At 40.6% G+C, this 18,522-nt stretch overlaps 1 protein-coding gene across 1 annotated transcript; it reads left to right on the forward strand.

Annotated features, from left to right (window-relative positions):
• Window positions 1-111: 111 nt before the first annotated feature.
• zdhhc18b (zDHHC palmitoyltransferase 18b) lies at window positions 112-18,522 on the forward strand. Its single transcript, XM_084380013.1, has 9 exons — window positions 112-967; window positions 1,711-1,871; window positions 5,145-5,294; window positions 5,522-5,659; window positions 7,948-7,999; window positions 8,124-8,226; window positions 8,542-8,651; window positions 9,551-9,653; window positions 14,604-18,522. The coding sequence occupies exons 1-9, from the start codon at window positions 717-719 to the stop codon at window positions 14,952-14,954; spliced, it is 1,419 nt and encodes a 472-aa protein (XP_084236139.1). The 5' UTR covers window positions 112-716; the 3' UTR covers window positions 14,955-18,522.

An 18,522-nucleotide genomic window follows, 5' to 3' on the forward strand; every position in this document is an offset into this window, starting at 1 on the left:
AAGTGGCTATTCCGTGTTTATGTCTGCCACTTTAATCATACCTAAAATCTAATATTTCAGTAGGATATTTATTTTGAAATAGATTTAACCGGAAATACACGTTTTCTTTGTGTGGATATTGACGGCAGCCAGTTTTCCCGGATGCCTCGTCTAATGGCAACGTAGCTAACCAACACTAGTCACGAATGTGTCAGGACTCTTGGAAGGAGAGTGATAGGAATTAAAAATTGCGAAGTTTTAGTGCTCATTTTAATTTATGAATATAAGAACTCTGGAGATAAACAAAACGGTTAGCTGGTATGCGCAAGACGAGCAAGCTAACAAGCTAGCAGTAGTAACGGTACTTTGGTTTTACTGATGTTAAATAGTCTGCAGCTGGCTGAGTTGGCTAACAGCTAGTCTGAATGCCACTGCTAACACGCTAACGATGGCAATGGGACATCGTCTAAATTGGTCTTTCTGTGGACAGACTTTCAGAGGAATAAATTAAGAGACATGGAAAGTAACGAGGGTGTCCTTTCGAGCACGGGGTCTTCGGGTTATTTACAACTGGATACCCACAGTAACGATATAGGATTAGCTTGTTTTCTACGTGGAATGACGACATTTGCACCGCTCAGCTGCCTCAAACACGAGCGTCGGTGATGCTGGTGAACGCCGGCCAAATGCCCTGGTTGTCCGGATTGGGACAGAGCACCCAAACTACATTATAAATCATGAAAAACTGCGAGTATCAGCAAATCGACCCGCAGGCACTTCCGACACCAACACCGACGCCTCCAGCTGATCATGGGAACGACAGTGACAAGAGAGAGGAGCCGAAAAGACCGAAGAGAAAGTGGGAAGTTTTCCCCGGAAAGAATCGCTTCTACTGCGATGGACGGATCATAGTGGCCCGACAGAGTGGGGTCCTGCCCCTCACTCTGGGCCTTATTCTCGTCACAAGTGGATTATTCTTTATATTTGAGTGAGTTCATGTTTCATATTCAGGCTATTAATGTGTCATGTCACTTGCGAGTTCAGTCGTTGTCCTCGTGACAAATATATTTAATTAAATGTATATATCTATATATGTTAAAGGACGACATTTCAGTACTTCACAGTTTCCATAACAGTACAGAAATATGACGCTAATCGGCTCTTAAATGGGCATTTTATTGAACTGAATTCTGTCTGGTGTATTAGATCAACGCCGAAGCTTACAGCCGATCCCAGTGATCAATACAATGTTCTTCTGCGTGTTGTACAGGTGTAATTTCTTCACTAACACGCAATTCATCCGAACAAGGTCAGATTTTATGATGCAGTCTGGCAAGGTTTACTAAAATGCAGCTACCAGACCTCTTTTTGTCCCCTCATTTGGTTTTACAACGTCTGAATATCTGGTAATGTTGTACATTCAAATTTAAGTTTATTCTTTCAGCTGTTATAATATGATATGTGCTATAATATTGAATTGTGCTTGAATATGAAAGTATCTTCCTTTCTGTCACTGTGTAGGGAAAAATGTGTTCCGTCTCCAGAGAATCAGATGGTGATTAAGTGCACTGGATGTTAATTAAAATAGATCCCCTGGTGGGCGAGAAAAGTAGGCTCAGTTGTATGAGACAAGGCTCTTTTTAAGATCCTTTACCAGCCTTTGATACTGTCATTGTTTCTTGTTAATCCATCCCCTCTCCCTCTGTGTCTGTGCTCCCCCCCCCCCCACAGCTGTCCCTTCCTGGTCAAACACCTGACCAGCTGCATACCTGTTATTGGAGGAGGCCTCTTTGTCTTTGTGGTCATCACCCTGCTCCAGACCAGCTTCACTGACCCCGGCATCCTGCCCAGAGCAACGCCAGATGAGGCTGCAGACATTGAAAAACAGATCGGTAAGAGCCAACCGGAGTCAGAACTATAAGATTGTCTCAAGTGCCTTTGAGTTTGATATCCACTGTCATGAAATCTTATTTTTAAAGTGTTCACTGTTTTCCCCCAGAGTGGTACTCTGCCAGTTTATGGCACTCCTGGCACTATAGAAGTGTCCATGTGGCGATGTGCTTAAACTCAGCTCATTTCTTTATAAGTTATCCTCTGCTCAGTGGCATTCAATCATGTCAGACTTCAAGTAAGTACTCTTTGTGGCACTGTCATAAGAGCATTCACAAAGTTTATTTAGCTTTGGAGCACAATTCACAGTCGAGACTGGAGGCATTTTTCTGCTAGCGTCTGCTATTTTCCTCTGAAAATGAAACATAAGGCAGGTTCTAATAGAAGTCTCATTCACCATATGTGTAATGAATGTCAGTTGGCAGCCACTAGGGCAATTTTTCTGGAAGAGATGTGCTTTGTTGACTTCTAAAGTTTGGACTGGAAGATACGATATCTCTCTGACAAGGTCCAGTAGAGATTCCTTTACCCCAGTCTGTCCTGTTTTCACCACAGTCCTGTTCCCAGTGCTCCATCAGCTATATTTACTGCCAGTTTTAAGTCTTGCCAGAAGTATCTTTATTTTTTCACGTGGCATGCTTCAATATAATGACCTTGTCTAAAGTTGGCTTCATGTGCACCTTGTTAACTCCTACTCATGACCAAAGTTTAGGCAGTGGTGATGTAAGCTGTTCATATTACCCAACTGTGCTGCTGTTGTTCCAGCTATTTTTGAAACGAAGACTCTGACATAAGTATTGCATATTTACCTACTGCTTTGGACATTTAGTTAAACTCAAGATTATCTGAACAGGTGTCTTAGGCTGAATTTAATTACCGATCCTATATAACATTTTATTTACAAGGCAATTAATGAGAGATAATTTCAATCTGTAGTAAACTGTGTCCTGAGTCATCTAAACAGGTTTTGAGAACATCATGTTCACACTGGAAAAGTGACAAATAAAGTGAACCTAGATAAATTAATATGCTTCAATGTGCTGCTGTTGATGTAGTATTTTCCCACAAGGTGGATGGTGGTAAAACAGATCCAGGAACATCTCAGGCAACATTCCAAAGTAGCTTGGATTGTTGTGTCAGTGCAGTTCTGTCATTTCCTGTAAGTACAAAATGGTACATTAGTACATATTGTATACAGTTAGTATGTAGTAAGGAATTGCAACACAGTATAAACCTTTTTTTTTACCGAAGCCATTTAATTTCAGGAAAAGTCACAGATATAATTATAACCCTGCTTCCAAAAAAAGTTGGGACACTGTGTAAAATATAAATAGAATGTGTTGTCCCTTTTCATATATACTCAGTTCTATCTGCTTATTCTGAATTTGATGTCAGCAACACGTTTCAAACAAGTTGGGACAGGAGCAACAACAGACTGGGGAAGCTGTGGAATGCTCCCAAAACACCTGTTTGGAACATTTTACAGGTCAACAGGTTCACTGGCAGTGTGAGAAAAAGTACCCAAAAGTCATATATTAACATGAATGTATACACTCTACTATGGGTTGACCAATGATCAGCCTGGCTGTCAAATCTGATATTCTTTTTTCTGATCATCTGAATCAAGGTTTTTTTTTCTCTTTTTTTCAAAAATCCCATTGCCGATAAAATAAATACATTTAAAAATGCACTACTTTGGCTCTGATGCAGCCTGCAATCTTTAAGGTAAACAGTTTAAAGTTATCAGATTAACGTAGTGGAGTAAAAAGTACAATATTTGCCTCGAACTTGTAGTGGAGCGGAAGTATAAAGTAGCAGAAAATGGAAATATTCAAGTTAAGCACAATTACTGCAAAAGCGCACATAAATACAGTACTCAAGTAGCTGTATTTAGTTACATTCAATCACTGTTTATTGATAATAGATTATAGTATCATTGTTTGGTATGAGAGCGGCACCCTTGAAAGGCTGAGTCATTCACAGGCAAGGATGGGGCCAGGTTCACCCCTTTGTGAAGCACATGATTGTAGGAAGGATATTACCACATGGGCTCAGGAACGACTTAATTGAAGTCTGCCATCGTTAATGTTATTAGATGTACCTGTGCAAAAGGTCAAATGTTTCCCATAAAAAGAGGTCTTTAAAGTAGAAACATTTTCTGGTTAGAAAACCCACAAACTTTGAGGAATTTTGTTGGAATGTTGTTGTGTTTGTTATCAGACTGTTGAAATGGCTGCTTATTTGTATAAATATTGTGCAAATTAATCAGAAATTCAATAAAGTAAACGTCTTTGTTGTCAGAACTGTTTCGACTTTAATCACAGAGGCTGTGAAATTGTTAATGGTGCAAGGAACAAATCTACCTCCAGAATCAGAAACAGAAACAGATTTTTTGCCAAGAGGGATTTTATGCATCCTCCGTCCTCCTACCTCAGCCTATTAAAACCATATGCAATAATAATTTCAACCTGCTGGTCAGAATGCAGCAAAAATAAAAACAAGTTTTATGTTGCATTCCAGAAAACAAAGACACTTTGGAGCGCCATCCAAAGTGTCCCAAACTGGGAACAATCAGTCTACCCCGGCTTTATGAAGAAGCAGTTGTTTGACGTTACACAACAATGGCAGCACCTACAGGGATGGAGTGGGATATTTTGGTAGACAATAATATTTCTATTTGGCTAGTGAGTGAAATATTTAGCTACTTGTCCAGGTATCAGTGCTGTAAAATAAAATCTATATGATGTGACCTCATGCATGGCTTTTCTTCTCTGTTTCATTTATATATGCAAGGAGGCTTGACTGCTAAAGGTTCAGTGTGTGTACACTTGCCAAAGGAACATCTGTTTGGTGTGGTCTGCAATGTCTTGGAAATTGGAAATGTTGACGAGTAAAGTGCGACCTTCCGACTTTGAATGGAAAGCAGCATTAAAGACCATACAAATGGCACAGGTGCTTTCACTTAGTCTGGCATTTGAGACTAGATGCTCAGGTTGCCATTGGGATGAAACTATGTTGGGAATTATGCTTGCTCACCACAGATGCTGGACCAATAAGAATGCCTGGAGAGCATTGCAATTTCACACATCAAAGCCATTTGAAGTACTGATAATTTCTTTAATAAACAGCTGTTACAGTAGTTTATAGTACATGTTAAATGGCTAGTGTTTAGGTGATAATAATCAAAGGACAGACCATTATCACTTGACGAGTTGATCAGTTGAATGTAACAAATGTTGTCCTGTTGTTTCTCTTCACTGTCCTCTCCTCTGTAGACAACACAGGAAACACCAGCTATCGACCTCCACCGCGCACAAAGGAAGTCCTCATCAACCAGCAGGTGGTGAAGCTCAAGTACTGCTTCACCTGCAAGATGTTCCGGCCTCCGCGCACCTCCCACTGCAGCCTGTGTGACAACTGTGTGGGTGAGCTGCGGACACACACCGACACTCTGACATTTACCACTGATAAATAATGAATAGAGGTTCTCGCAGGGCTACAGTGAACATCGATGCATTACACTAGCTCAGGCTGGACTGACTTCAATGACGTATTAGCATATTTCCCAAACTTCTAGAAGTTTTGAATTAAAACCAAAATGTCAGTGGTTCCACTCATTGTGAATTCTCTTTTGGTGCACTTCTCTTTTTAGAGCGATTCGACCATCACTGTCCTTGGGTGGGGAACTGCGTGGGGAAGCGCAACTACCGTTTCTTCTACACCTTCATCGTGTCACTCTCCTTCCTGACGGCGTTCATCTTCGGCTGTGTGACCACACATCTAGCACTGAGTATGTGTTTCTGCTTTGGTTTACATGTGTTGAAAAACAGTCATGATATTACTGATAACAACTGCTAACACACCTGGCTCAAACAACACCTGCCACTAATGCTACGTTCACACCCCAGTTACGAGTGACCTGAATCTGATTTTTTCGCTCATATGTGACCCATATCTGATTTGCTTTTGACAGTGTGAACAGCACAAGTCGCATTGAATCTGACATTTTCTAATCAGATTCAGGCCACATTTAAATGTGGTACTGAATCGGATACGTATCGGATTTTTTTGAATGCGACCGCAATCTGAACAGCCAGGTCGCATTTAATGCGACTTTTTTTAACGTCATTCTGACCCGCGCTGCACTGTTTTGTAAATGAATGACAAATAAAGTTGATTGAAAAGCGGGCGGGAGCCACGAACATAATCAAAACAAACATGGAGGACAGCAGTGAATGCTCTGTCTATGCTCTAGTCTATGCTCCGCATAGAGCCATCATTAAAATATGAATTTTCTTTCTCCTCTTCCTCGTCGTGATATCACCTGCTCACAAATATGCCGGCTGCCGCCACACTGTTTTTAGCATTAAGCCATACAGTCCCACGTTACCGGTTGCCGTTGCCATGTTCGCTTCCGTAAACACCGCTGTGGCGTGATGTCATCAATGATCAACTGCGCATGCGGGTCACTTCAGGAGCGTGAGCTGTTCACACAGCAATCCGTAGACAGGCCGCATTTAAAGAGGTAATGTGAACAGCCAAACAAAAAATCGGATTTGAGCCATAAATCGGAATTGTGCATTAAGACCTGCAGTGTGAACGTAGCTTAAGTGTTGGCGTTTGTTTTGTCTGGCTTTGACTACTAGATAGGCGAGGTTTACCACATCAGAGCAGTTCAGGTATGGAGGCCCGAACCTGCCAATATCAAAAATAAATAACTTAAATAAATTACAATTCTATTAAATGCATATACATACTATTCTACTAACCAACTGAAAGGGGAAAAATTGACCCCATGAAACACTGTGAATGACACCCCCCTCATTTGCATAAAGTAGCAGACATGCATCAGAACCAGAATCAGAAACGGATTTATTGCCAAGAAGGATTTTACACCAACAAGGATTTTTTCTAGGTGAATAAGGTGCATACATTAAAGACAATAAACAATAAACAAACAGTGACTATAATAAATATAAAAAAATATGAAAAATAAAAGATGTACAAATTCTGCATTAATGTAATGCAAAGATTCCAAGGGCGGTGGTGGGTTTGAGTGCCAGAGTGCAAGAGTCAGTGTCAGTGGAGGTGGGGGTGGGGGTCCCGGGACTTGTTAAGGATCCCAACTGCAGAGGGGAAGAAACTGTTCATGTGGCGGGAGGTTTTGGTCCTGATGGACCGCAGCCTCCTGCCAGAGGGGAGAGTGTCAAAAAGTCTGTGACCGGGATGGGAGGGATCGGCCACAATCCTACCTGCACGCCTCAGAGCCCTGGAGCTGTGCAGGTCCTGAAGGGATGGAAGGTTGCAGCCAATCACCTTCTCAGCAGAGCATATGATACGCTGCAGTCTGCTCTTGTCCTTAGCAGTGGCAGCAGCGTACCAGACGGTGATGGAGGAGGTAAGGATGGACTCGATGATGGCAGTGTAGAAGTGCACCATCATCGTCTTTGGCAGGTTAAACTTCTTCAGCTGCCGCAGGAAGAACATCCTCTGTTGAGCTTTTTTGGTGAGGGATCTGATGTTCAGCTCCCATTTTAGGTCCTGGGAGATGATGGTGCCCAGGAAGTGGCAGGACTCCACAGAGTCGACTGGGGAGCCACACAGAAAGAAATATAGAAATAAAAAGAAATCATAAAGAAATATAAAAAGAATCTATAGAAGAAAATAGGTTTGGGGTAATAAATGGAGGGAAAATGCAAAGGTAAAATAACACATACATTAATGCATAAAAAACATTTAAAAATGAATACATTACTAGAATTTATAAATTCAAAGTTAAAAATAATTAAAACAAAGAAATTAACACAAAGATAAATAAAAAATGGAAGCAAATTAAAACATTTGATATTTAATTTAATCACATTTTAAATGGTTTGTGCATTTAGTGTCATATTCATATATTTGTTGAGTCATTTATTATTTTATTTTGATTTGGCAGTTTTGGTCCTCCGTATTTGATCGTCTGATAAGAAAAATGTAATGAACATGTTTGAGTTCTGACTTTGGTATTACGGCTCACTTGTTGGCTTTGGAAACCCCCAAAACGACGTGTCAGTGTTCTTCTTTCCTCTCTTTCAGGGGCTCAGGGAGGGAAAGGCCTGGTGTTCGCTCTGCAGGAGAGTCCAGGCAGATATCCTTTAACCACAAACATGTAAAGACTTCTTGAGCAAGTGAACACTGTCATTGAGGATGTTTATGTATTCCTCCCTCCTCCAATATCCCGATCTACTGTAATCCTTAACCCAATGTTTCACTGCAGTGGAGCTGGTGATATGCTTCTTCTCAGTCTGGTCCATCCTGGGCCTCTCAGGCTTCCATACATACCTGGTTGCTTCTAACCTGACCACTAATGAAGATGTGAGTACTGCATTGAGTTGTATACATTACAACTATGAAAGTTTGTTGCTGTCTTGTGGTACAATATTAATTCAAAAACAAATTTTAAAGTGAAAGTCATATTAAATTAAGTTAATTTTTAATTGAAATAAAAAATGCACAAGAAAAATGTGTCAATTAATAATAATGGTGGATAATTGTGTAAAACATCTCTTGGCAAATATTCACTGAGATTTTGTGGAGTTAATAAATACTTCTCTGAAATCAAAATAATGTTGAAATGAAAAACGAAATGTTGCATTGAAAATAATTATAAATAAACCTTTTCTGTTCCAGATTAAAGGCTCGTGGTCAGGGAAGAGTGGAGAAGGTGTCACCAACCCATACAGTCACAGAAACATCTTTATCAACTGCTGCACTATGCTCTGTGGACCCATGCCACCCAGGTTAGTTCAGATCTCACATACTGGATGAAGTAATGAAAGTAATCCATGCATGATTAAGATCGAGAGACAAGGTCAGTTAGCATTAGCATGTCTCTCCCAGACATCTTTTTTTTTTTCTTGAATGTTGCATCACATCAAAATATTTTTAGATCCTTTATTATCAGTTGATCTGCTTTTTCTGTGACTAAACAGATATGTTTTAAAAAAAATGTGTCAAAGATTCAATTCTCGTTTTTAAGTTTTGAACACACATTTAGCCCCAAACTCTGCTCTATGGCAGTGATGTAAAAATGTATAGACTGTGGTTTTATCAGGCCTGTACAGTGAATTTTAGGCTGGAGTACATATCGAGACAGATTCAATCACTAGCTGTTATGACTGTGATGCAACAATGAGCTCCATGTTTTGACATTGTCTGACTCTAAATATAACTCACTCATAACTGCTTGCAGTGGACAGCACGCAAATGAAGGAGTAACCACAATCATTCTGTATTCTGTTGCCAAACAGCACCATAGCTGATTACAACAGTGCATCTGTAAACAATTTTTGACGATGAATCCATTATTAGAATGGTTGTTTTTGTTGTGTTTCAGCACTTGGCTTATTCATTTAAATTTTCCAAAATTAACAATAAATACTCAATTTATACTCAACCAAAGTGAGGACCCTGTTGGATGTGCAAGAAAAAATGTAGTTCTACAGCTTCTGAATGAAATAAAGACTCGTTACATGAATATCTCGTTGTTGAAAATGCCACTTAGACCAGCTTTCGAGTCTATTTGCACGATGGAAAGTTTGCATCATTCACTGAATGTACATGAGATGTCAAGATGGGAACAGGAAGGTGAACACGTCATGACTTGGATCTTCCTCCCTTCTTTCTTTTTTTTATTCAGCTTGATCGACAGACGAGGTTTCCTGCCCGCGGATGAATCCGTCCAGACAGCCGGCACGGACATCGAGCTGCCAACTCTGACCAATAAAAGCGAGATAAATGTGGTAGGAGGATCTTCTCAGCTGGCTTATGGCTTGCAGGATGCCCCCTCTCCTGTGCCTGCACCCCCCAACTCCCTCCAAAACTCTTCCTCTGCCTGACAGACGGCTTGTTGCCTGCTGTAGCCCCGAGCCAGCATCTGTCTGCTGCCTGTTGTTGACAGTTGTGTACAGGTTAATCCATATGTATACTGTATTTACATTACAGTCAGCGGTTCACATATCATTGAAGAAGGTTGAGTACTTAGTGTATGCTGGCATAATTTAAATGAGTTAAAATCAAATTAGAAGCAGGTTAAGGGAATAATTTAGGTCTTGGAGAATGTGTCTATGGGCTGTCTGTTCATAGCGTGAGATGAAATCAGTGTCAGTCTCGTGTCTGTATGAACAGCAGCCACTGGGGCCACAAGTGCTAATCCTGCTGTAAGGCTAACTACTGAAACAGTGTAACAGTAGCATAAGTAGACAAAGCTTAAAAATTCACCAAACTGACTCCGTAACATCAGTTATGCAGCAATATCCATTTAGGTTTGCTAACATTAGCCATCACAAGCTACTGGTCAGACCAGACCAAGTCAGGCTGTAGCAGCAACTCTCCTGAGTGTGTTGAAGTGAGCCGGGGTGCCATTTATTGCTTATAATTTAAACTTGTTATGTGTGGAAGATGATTGTGTTATTTCCTCTTTCAAAAGTTACACTTTTGTTTCAAGTACAGTTACAGTGAGGACGTGTTTAGCCTAACTTAATGTAAGACTGCAGGAAGACTGCCACTGTTTCAAAGTGGGAAAAATCTACCTACAGAACAAACGCCTCTGAAGCTCTCAAATCAACACATTTAGTCTTCTTTATGCTTTTATGCAGAGCTAACATGCTGGAACTATTCTCTTTTCCAGTTTCAACACTTAATAATGTCCCTCGTTAATACATGGAAATTTAATAACCCTAACTATAAATTTACCATTTATTCATGTTCTATTTTCCTTGCTTTGTTTTTTGTTTGTTTGTTTTTTAACATCCTTTTTGTAAAAAACAAAACAAAAACACAAAAAGCTTCAACATGAAACTCACCCTAAAATCAGAAAGTATAGTTTCTGTAACATATCTGTATGGGTTGATGAACAATTCGTCATGTAAATCAGACAGATTTAGAAGTGTTGGTAGGTGCGTTTACATTTTGGACAGAGCAATACTCGCGGTTTCTCTTTGTTTTCAGTCTTAGTGCTAATCGAACGGTTGGAAGTTGAGAATGAGAGTGGTATCAGTCAAAGATGAAAACCTTTCGTTTCTTTCTGGGGGTAAAAACAAACAAACAAATAAGCCGGTTGTACAGAGAGTTTAAACTTAGGACACCTCCTCCAGGCTGTTCATGCACTTCTCAACTACCCAGTCATGTTTACCTCATGGAAATGAAAAGAATCAGGTTTACTGACATTTTTCTTTTGATACAAGCCACAGAGATATTACTCGCTATATATTTTTTATGTCTATTTTCTCACGTTTTGTATCAGTGTGTACACCTCAGTATTTTATTCCTGTGCAGTATGTCGACTCAGGGTCTTTTTAAGGTAGGAGGAGGGCAGGAGTTGTAAGAAGTGAACGCTCAGATGTTGTTTCCAGCTCGTCCTCCTCACAGAGCGCCTCTCTTGTTCTCCGTGACAGCCAGGGATATAAAAGGATGCCTGGAGAGACGTACAGCAACTTTTGTTTACAAGACGTATCTGCGGTTCAGATAGAGTTGCAGTCTGAGCCACAGTACTCTCATATCAAGTCGTAGAGTAGCTGCTGTTTGGCATTTTGGCAGACAAACAGGTCTTTTTTTTGTTTACACCGAAATAACAAGACAGCTATAACCCCTGTATTTGTGTGTGTGGAACAGACTGAAAGCCAGTCGAAGCTGTAGTGTTTCTCGTCTGAAATTTATTTTGTGCATATAAACTGTGTGTAAAAATAGTCTTTTGATTTCAGTTCATACACCGACTTCATACAGGGAAGCTTTTTCTGCACCAACAGTTGGAGGTTTTTCCTGTGTGGGTTCACTTTCTCCTGTCTCATGTTAATAGCCATATTTGTCTGCATATAAAAGGTCAAAGTGCCAAATTATTTATGATACATCAAGCCAATCACCATAATTTCCCTTGTTTGCCTTCATGCCTTTATTCCATGTTTTTTTGTTTGATTTGTCCATCCTATTTTATACATATTTCTATTTCTATCAGTATTTGAAATGTAAAAATGTAATAAAACATTCATTTTTGTCCATGAATTCATCATCTTTGTGTTGTTTTTCATTGTTTTCTGTTTGTCCATCCTTTCTGTTATATAATTTTATCTTCCAAGAGAAGGAAAGCCTATAAATAGGCCCCCATGTGTCTATTCATCCAGTCCTAACTTGTTGTTGTGTATGTGGTCTGTCTCTGTGCCTGTGTTCTGCCACCAACACTAGGAGGAGAAATGTCTAGACTTTGCTGTGATCTGCACTGGCTGATTAGCCACTGTTAGTGCAGGAAAAGCGATGCTTGAGCTTGGTAAGCCTGTTTAGAGGAAAGGAAGACGAGTGCAGAGTCTCTGTGCCTGCTGCTGTATTTACATGTCCTCCTGTCTTGCTTATGCATGGCTTTATTCATATGCTGCCATGTCGAATACACTGCAGAGTGCATAATTTAACAATGCAGAGTGTACTGTATGTAAAATTCATACACGATTTACAGATGTGTAGTCGTTGCTCAAATATTTCCAATGTACTTTGTCAGTATTATATTTTAAATTGGACCTTTTTCATGCCGCAGATCACTAGAATTCAGTTTCACTGCAATAAGTTGTTCTTGTCAAAGTGGAAATATATTTGAAACAGCATTAAGCCATGATGGGAGGGTAAAAATATATACTTACATATATATATATATATATATATATATATAATATAAGTCATGAATAAAATTCTTAAAAGTGTGTTAGATGTATTACACCAACATTTTATTTCCTACTCGACTAAGAAGGATAAAGGATAACTCCAGAAGGAAGCTCATTCAAAGGTGGACAATACAGTCATCAAAGCCCTGCATCACTGATAACCTATCAAGACGAACTGTAGTGATTAAAGCACCCAGAGATGAAAATTCAGTCATTATCTCCTTCCCCCCGTGCTGACGGAAAGTCAGGTTAAGTTTCGTAGTCCACAAAACATTTCTGGAGCTTCACAGCAAAACAGTGTTGCATTATTCTCCCAAACTATTGAAGTATATGGGGACCTATTTGAAAAGGTTAAAAAAAAGAACAAACATAAAATGGCTCCATACATTTAGTCCGGCGTAATCCAAATCTCAGAAAGACCAGCGATCCCAAATTGAAAAGATGTTATTTATACCATTTATACCATTTTTTACATTTTAGAACAAGTCCCCATCTACTTCAGTTGTTTAAGAGACTGATGCAATGCTTTTTTGCTGTGAAGCTCCAGAAATGTTTTGTGGACTACAAAACTTTACCTGACTTTCCATCGACATGAAGGTGAGTAGATTATTACTGAATTTTCATTTTTTGGGTGCATTTAACCTTTAATGACATCTGATTGCTACATTATTAAGTTTATGGAGAGCAGCTCCATGTAGGCAAACACAAATTAGAAAGTCTTGCTGTGATGAGTTGCTGGATTGACCTGAAACTTTCAATTGTTACCTTCTGAACTGAGAGGTTACACAGCTTTTGACTCAGCGAATAGTGAACTGAACTTTTTGAACCTCCATTAACAGTTAATGCTTTAAATTTGAATAAAAAATGACTCCCACGGCTCTTCGCTCTTGAAGTTCATCCATTATTCACACTCTTGAGTGTATTATGGCTTCAAGGCTGAGGGCATTTTAATTTTAACTCAAATGAAAAAGCAGTGTTTAAAGCTGCACTAATCAATATTTTTATGTTAACATTTGAAAGAATAACTGTTACGGTTGTATGGAACATTTTACTTTCTTTCAGCTCATTGTTTCTTTTTAGGTCCACTGCTTTACTGTTTCGGTTCAGTCTCAGCACTGACAGACACAAGACTACCTCTTATGTTGTGTTTACACAGAAAGCCAAGCTAATTTTGGCCTTGCAGTTTGACTGCAAGATCATATCTGTTTATTCAGCCCAAACAGCCAGATTATTGTGCATTAGTTGTAGGCTAGTGAGCAATGACACACCGAGGTTGTGTGTGTTCTTGTGTTTGAATTCAGGTCAATCACTAATCTTAGCACTCACCAGGGACTGGTTCTCTTTCCTCTCCCCCCCCTTTCCTCTCTGCAACATTTGGGTACAATACCAGAATTTCTGTTTTGTCTTGAAACATTTTTTTACCATCTTACTAGACACTGCTCTGATACCTCAAAGCATTTGCCCAAAGTGAACCAAGTGCTGGTTCTAGGTTGGTGCTGGTACTGTTTTTTAGTTGGTTCAACCTACAAACCTTCTACGACCTGTGTGCTTTTCCACCAGTTGGAGAGCCTCCGCAGAGTCACATCATTGCATCACTGTATATGTTGCAGATTTCCCAGCACCACAAGGAACAACTCTGGTGGACTACGTCGTCTCTTTACAAGTGTTGCTCCTGGCTTTGCATGCCTACATTGGCATCCAAACAGGGTCCTCAGATCACTGCTGTTTCAAAACAGCACTGTTTTCAAACTGGCACTCGAACTGCCTTGGTTCAAAAAGGGGTATCGGATGTCTCTTGAGCTAATCATGTATCAAATAAAATTCCCTAGGTCCAATATGAATCTCCGTGCTGATCTATGGCATGAAACATTTGTGATCTCTTGCGTTGGACCACTTGTGTGGCCCTGCTTGCACTCCCAGCTTGGAGCTTTGATCCTTCCTGCACAGCTGTTGCTGAATTCGCTGAAGTGATGTAACACTGCTGTTTGCCTTGTTAACTTCACCGCCTCATGCTTTCTTCCCCTTCTCTTTCTTGTGCCTCCCCAGTGTACACAGGGAACTAAAGGTCTGCTGGAGTCGGCCACTCGACCCCCGCTCCTGTCCACCTCATGTCCTCAGGGGAAACCCCAGACAGCTCATACCTGCCCAGACAACAGCCCCGCGGTGAACTCTGACCCCTCGCCGGAGCTCTCCACGAGCTGCGGAGCCCGTCATACTGTCAGCTCCCAAGGCCATACCTCTCCACCACGTCACTCCAAGAGTCGGTCGAAGAAAAGTAAACGAGCGGCTTTGCATATTCCCAACCCTGCATTCGATGCCCCTGTTTCCCCTACCTCTCCGGATGCTGGCCCCAAATCCAGGGGCCACGAAGGTGCCAGCTTCTCCCCTTTGCACTGACTGACTTGAATGACGGCTTTCTCAAGTGAAAACACACATTGTTTGAAGCTTGCATGCTGTAACACAGTCAGATACAAGTGGTATGAATTTAAAATTGTCTTTGTTGGTTTTCTGATAGTCCTGGCTCATGTCATTGTGTATGAGGACGACAATCACAAGGATGTGTAACTGTGTGATCAATCTGCAGCGGAAGCAGGAATATGAGAGCAGATTGGAAGATTATTCTGCCTGTAGAGGATGCAACTTAGCCTCTGGTGTAGAATGACAAGCACATGGCAAGATGAGATTTGTAAGATGGAGGAACTGGTGTACTGATAGAGCACTTTGTCTTTCTGATGATTCTCATGTAAAACATGAATTTTACCAGCATGTCAGATCCATCAAATATTGTGAAACAGTGGCTTTGATGTATCAGGTGGACAAACTCTGGGAGCTTAAGAGCTAAAGCTCAGAGTTCGTGTGTAACTTTGAGGAGAAAAAGTTGTCCTTAAAGAGGAAGTCCATCCCAAATGTAGAATTCACATATGTCATTTCTATAGCACTGTGCAGCGCAGTTTATTGCATGAACTTGAGCCAGTTTCTCCTCAAGCTGAATAGCAGAGGGACAGTTTGTACTGATGATGTCATGTTGGGACATATAGGCAGTGAATAATGGAACAAGTCATGCATGACAGGAGCTGTGGAGTGCTTTCAAGGATATGGGGACATTTTAACATTCATATCTGCGAGCTCTGCCTTCAAATCAAACTCCTTTGGATGTACAGATGGGTGACAAATGAAGGAAAAACCTGACATTAATAGTTACAGTAAGAACACCTCTCCTTACATTCTCCACCTCTGTGGAACCCTACTGTAGGGATGAACATCATTTGGTGTTTTGATGACGGTGGTGGAAACCAAGCTAGATTACCGAGTGGTCCTCAGACTTTCAGGAACCCCTCATCAACCAAATGACACCTACTTTAAGGGGATTTGATTAACTGTAAATTTGTTAGGTAATATGAACTGCACGATTTGTAGCCTGACGTGCCAGATGGCTTGAACCATCTGGAAAGCCGTTAGAAGCTGTTTGGAAAAGGGCGGGCACTTTCAGAAAATATCTGGCAGGTGATTGGAGGAAACTACCACAGAACATCCTCATATCTAAACGACTAAATAGGTCAGTTGCCGTTGACTCCTTAAAACAACAGCTGTGCACCAGTGACAAGTGTACTCAACCTTGGTCGTATGCTCGCAGCTTTGTCAGGTTTAGGCAAAAAATCACCTTTATTCGGTTTAGGAAAACATTGAGGTTTGGGTTAAAACAACTATGTTACATATGGAACTTCAGTTATGTTACGGATTTAATGTAACTACGGTCGTAAGGTAGTTCAAACTTTTGTCAAACCAGTCAGAGAAAGAGCAAACTGCTTTCAATCGAGAAAAACCTTCAGTGCTTCTTTGCTCTTCTTTCAATAAAATATACTCTCCAGTTCCGAACTAACCACTTTAGAAGCTGCCATTGTTGTTGTCAAACGAGCAGTTGCTTCTCTCGCTGGTCATCACACCTAAACCACACCTGTAGCTGCCAGTAGTTGCTCATAAGACACTGATTGGTCTGAACCACGTGTTTCAGATACAAGCACACAGGCTTGACGCCTGGCAAGACTGATTCTTGAGATTGTGCGATCGCGTCATCTCTCGGATCAAGCTGCCTGGCAAGCTACCATGATTTGGGCCTCAAAGAAAAGAGCAAAGTGCTTGTCAGACATTGTCTGAAACTCTCTTCCCCTACACCTAACTGACGTTGTAATTGGGCTGGTTTTCACTGATTTTCTGAAAACTATCTAATAAGCATGCCCACTTGACACAATGATTACACTCTTATCCCTTTGTTGGACAATTAATCGTTTCTCACCCCACTCTATATAACAGCAGGTTTTGACCCCATCTTCAAGTGTGCCTTTCAAAAACAGCTGGAAACATTTCTGTCTTTCGGAGTGTTCAGACGTGATTTCATATGAACTAGTTAGTTTCAACCATACTCTAACCTTTGGCTTCTGATTTGCACTTTTATCTAATTTTATTTTGTTTAATCTAACGTTTATCTAATCTCCAAGATTCAAGATTCAGTACATTATTGCTGTTGAACATGGTTATTACAGTTATTCTATAGTTATTCATTCATTAAGTTACCATAAACTAATTGAAACACAGCAAACCTGGAGACATGTCAGATTTGAGCAATGTACTTGATGGGTTTTTAAAAACAACAGCATGCAAACAAAATGTGCAGAAACTGGGATGCCCGCAGCTCACTTTTGCCCTGGGGCCCTTGAGCAGTTTAAATCCGGCCCTGGATAGAGAGCACTATCCGACATGTTGCTCCAAAATTTTCAACACGTCTCAGTTGGGTTGCGACCTACTGACTGTGACGGTCAAAGCATGAAACTCACATCATGTACAAGCCTCTGCATTTGTCTCTGTTTGTACACACATTTATTCAGGTTTTCCTTTGCCGCCCATCTGTAACATCTCAAACAAAAGGTATTCGGGCTCATTGAACATGCAAAAATGGCAATGTGATGTCATTATCAGAGCTAACTTTGTTTAAAAGTGCTGACTTTACTATCCAATAGTAAATATCCAATAGTCCTATATGTTAAAATTGCACATGTGAATTCAGTTTTTGTGCAGATTTTCTCTTTAACTTGGCACAAACAGCACAGTGAGTTAAGCGTGTATCAGTCGTATCGGTGTGTGTTGGTGTTCAGATTTCTTTGCTGTATAATTGGCAGCGAATGCAACTGCATGACAGTGACTAAAGATGTATTTTATGGTACTTTTTTGTTTATTTTTACATCTATTCAAACATCACATCACACACCTCTGAGGTCCTGTACCACTGTTTGTAGGAAGCTGTGACTTGGATTCCTGAATATAGTTGTGTACCTGAGCTGAAGCGGTATCGTTCATTGCGTGTGCTGCTGCACCTCCTCCTGCTTATGTTATCACGCACATGACACAATGATTTAAGGCTTCCATTCAAACTTCCACTCCCTGCACACTTTGTATCATCGATACCTGTTCTCTCCTCCTTAGAACTTTTTTACTTTGTGCACTCATAGACAAATCTAAGAAGATCGATGTGAAAGTGGATGTGTTGGTCTGTTCTCAGGTGGTAAGCTGTAGGGGTTAGGTGTTCAATATGCAAGTTCTATGTGACACGCATCATGTTTATCCACATTGTAACCTGATGGCAATAGCTGCACAAAAATGCAATGATCCCAACAATCATCACCGTGCACTAAAACGTAGGCACACACACACACACACACACACACACACACACACACACACACACACACACACACTGTTTGTCTGTAGTTCACCTAAAGCGTGAGTAGAGCAGCATCACTGTATTTTCTGTGTCCAAAGTCATCCCAACACCTTCTGGATGTGGCTGAGAGTAATGCAAGCAATGCATTTCTGAGGAGAAGACTGTTGTACTGCATTTGTACAGACTGTAGGGTTGTTTAAGCCAACACTCCTGTCAAAATAAAGGAAAAAGGAAAATAAAGTTCAGTGA

The sequence above is a fragment of the Pagrus pagrus genome (genome assembly GCF_965226575.1).
Source record: "Pagrus pagrus genome assembly, chromosome: 17".
NCBI classification, from domain to species: Eukaryota; Metazoa; Chordata; class Actinopteri; order Spariformes; family Sparidae; genus Pagrus; species Pagrus pagrus.

Coding starts and splice junctions, on each gene's coding strand:
- zdhhc18b (XM_084380013.1), top strand. CDS start 717: ATGAAAAACTGCGAGTATCAGCAAATCGACCCGCAGGCACTTCCGACA. Junction 1,872..5,144: donor AGACATTGAAAAACAGATCG/GTAAGAGCCAAC, acceptor TCTCCTCTGTAG/ACAACACAGGAAACACCAGC. Junction 5,295..5,521: donor CCTGTGTGACAACTGTGTGG/GTGAGCTGCGGA, acceptor TTCTCTTTTTAG/AGCGATTCGACCATCACTGT.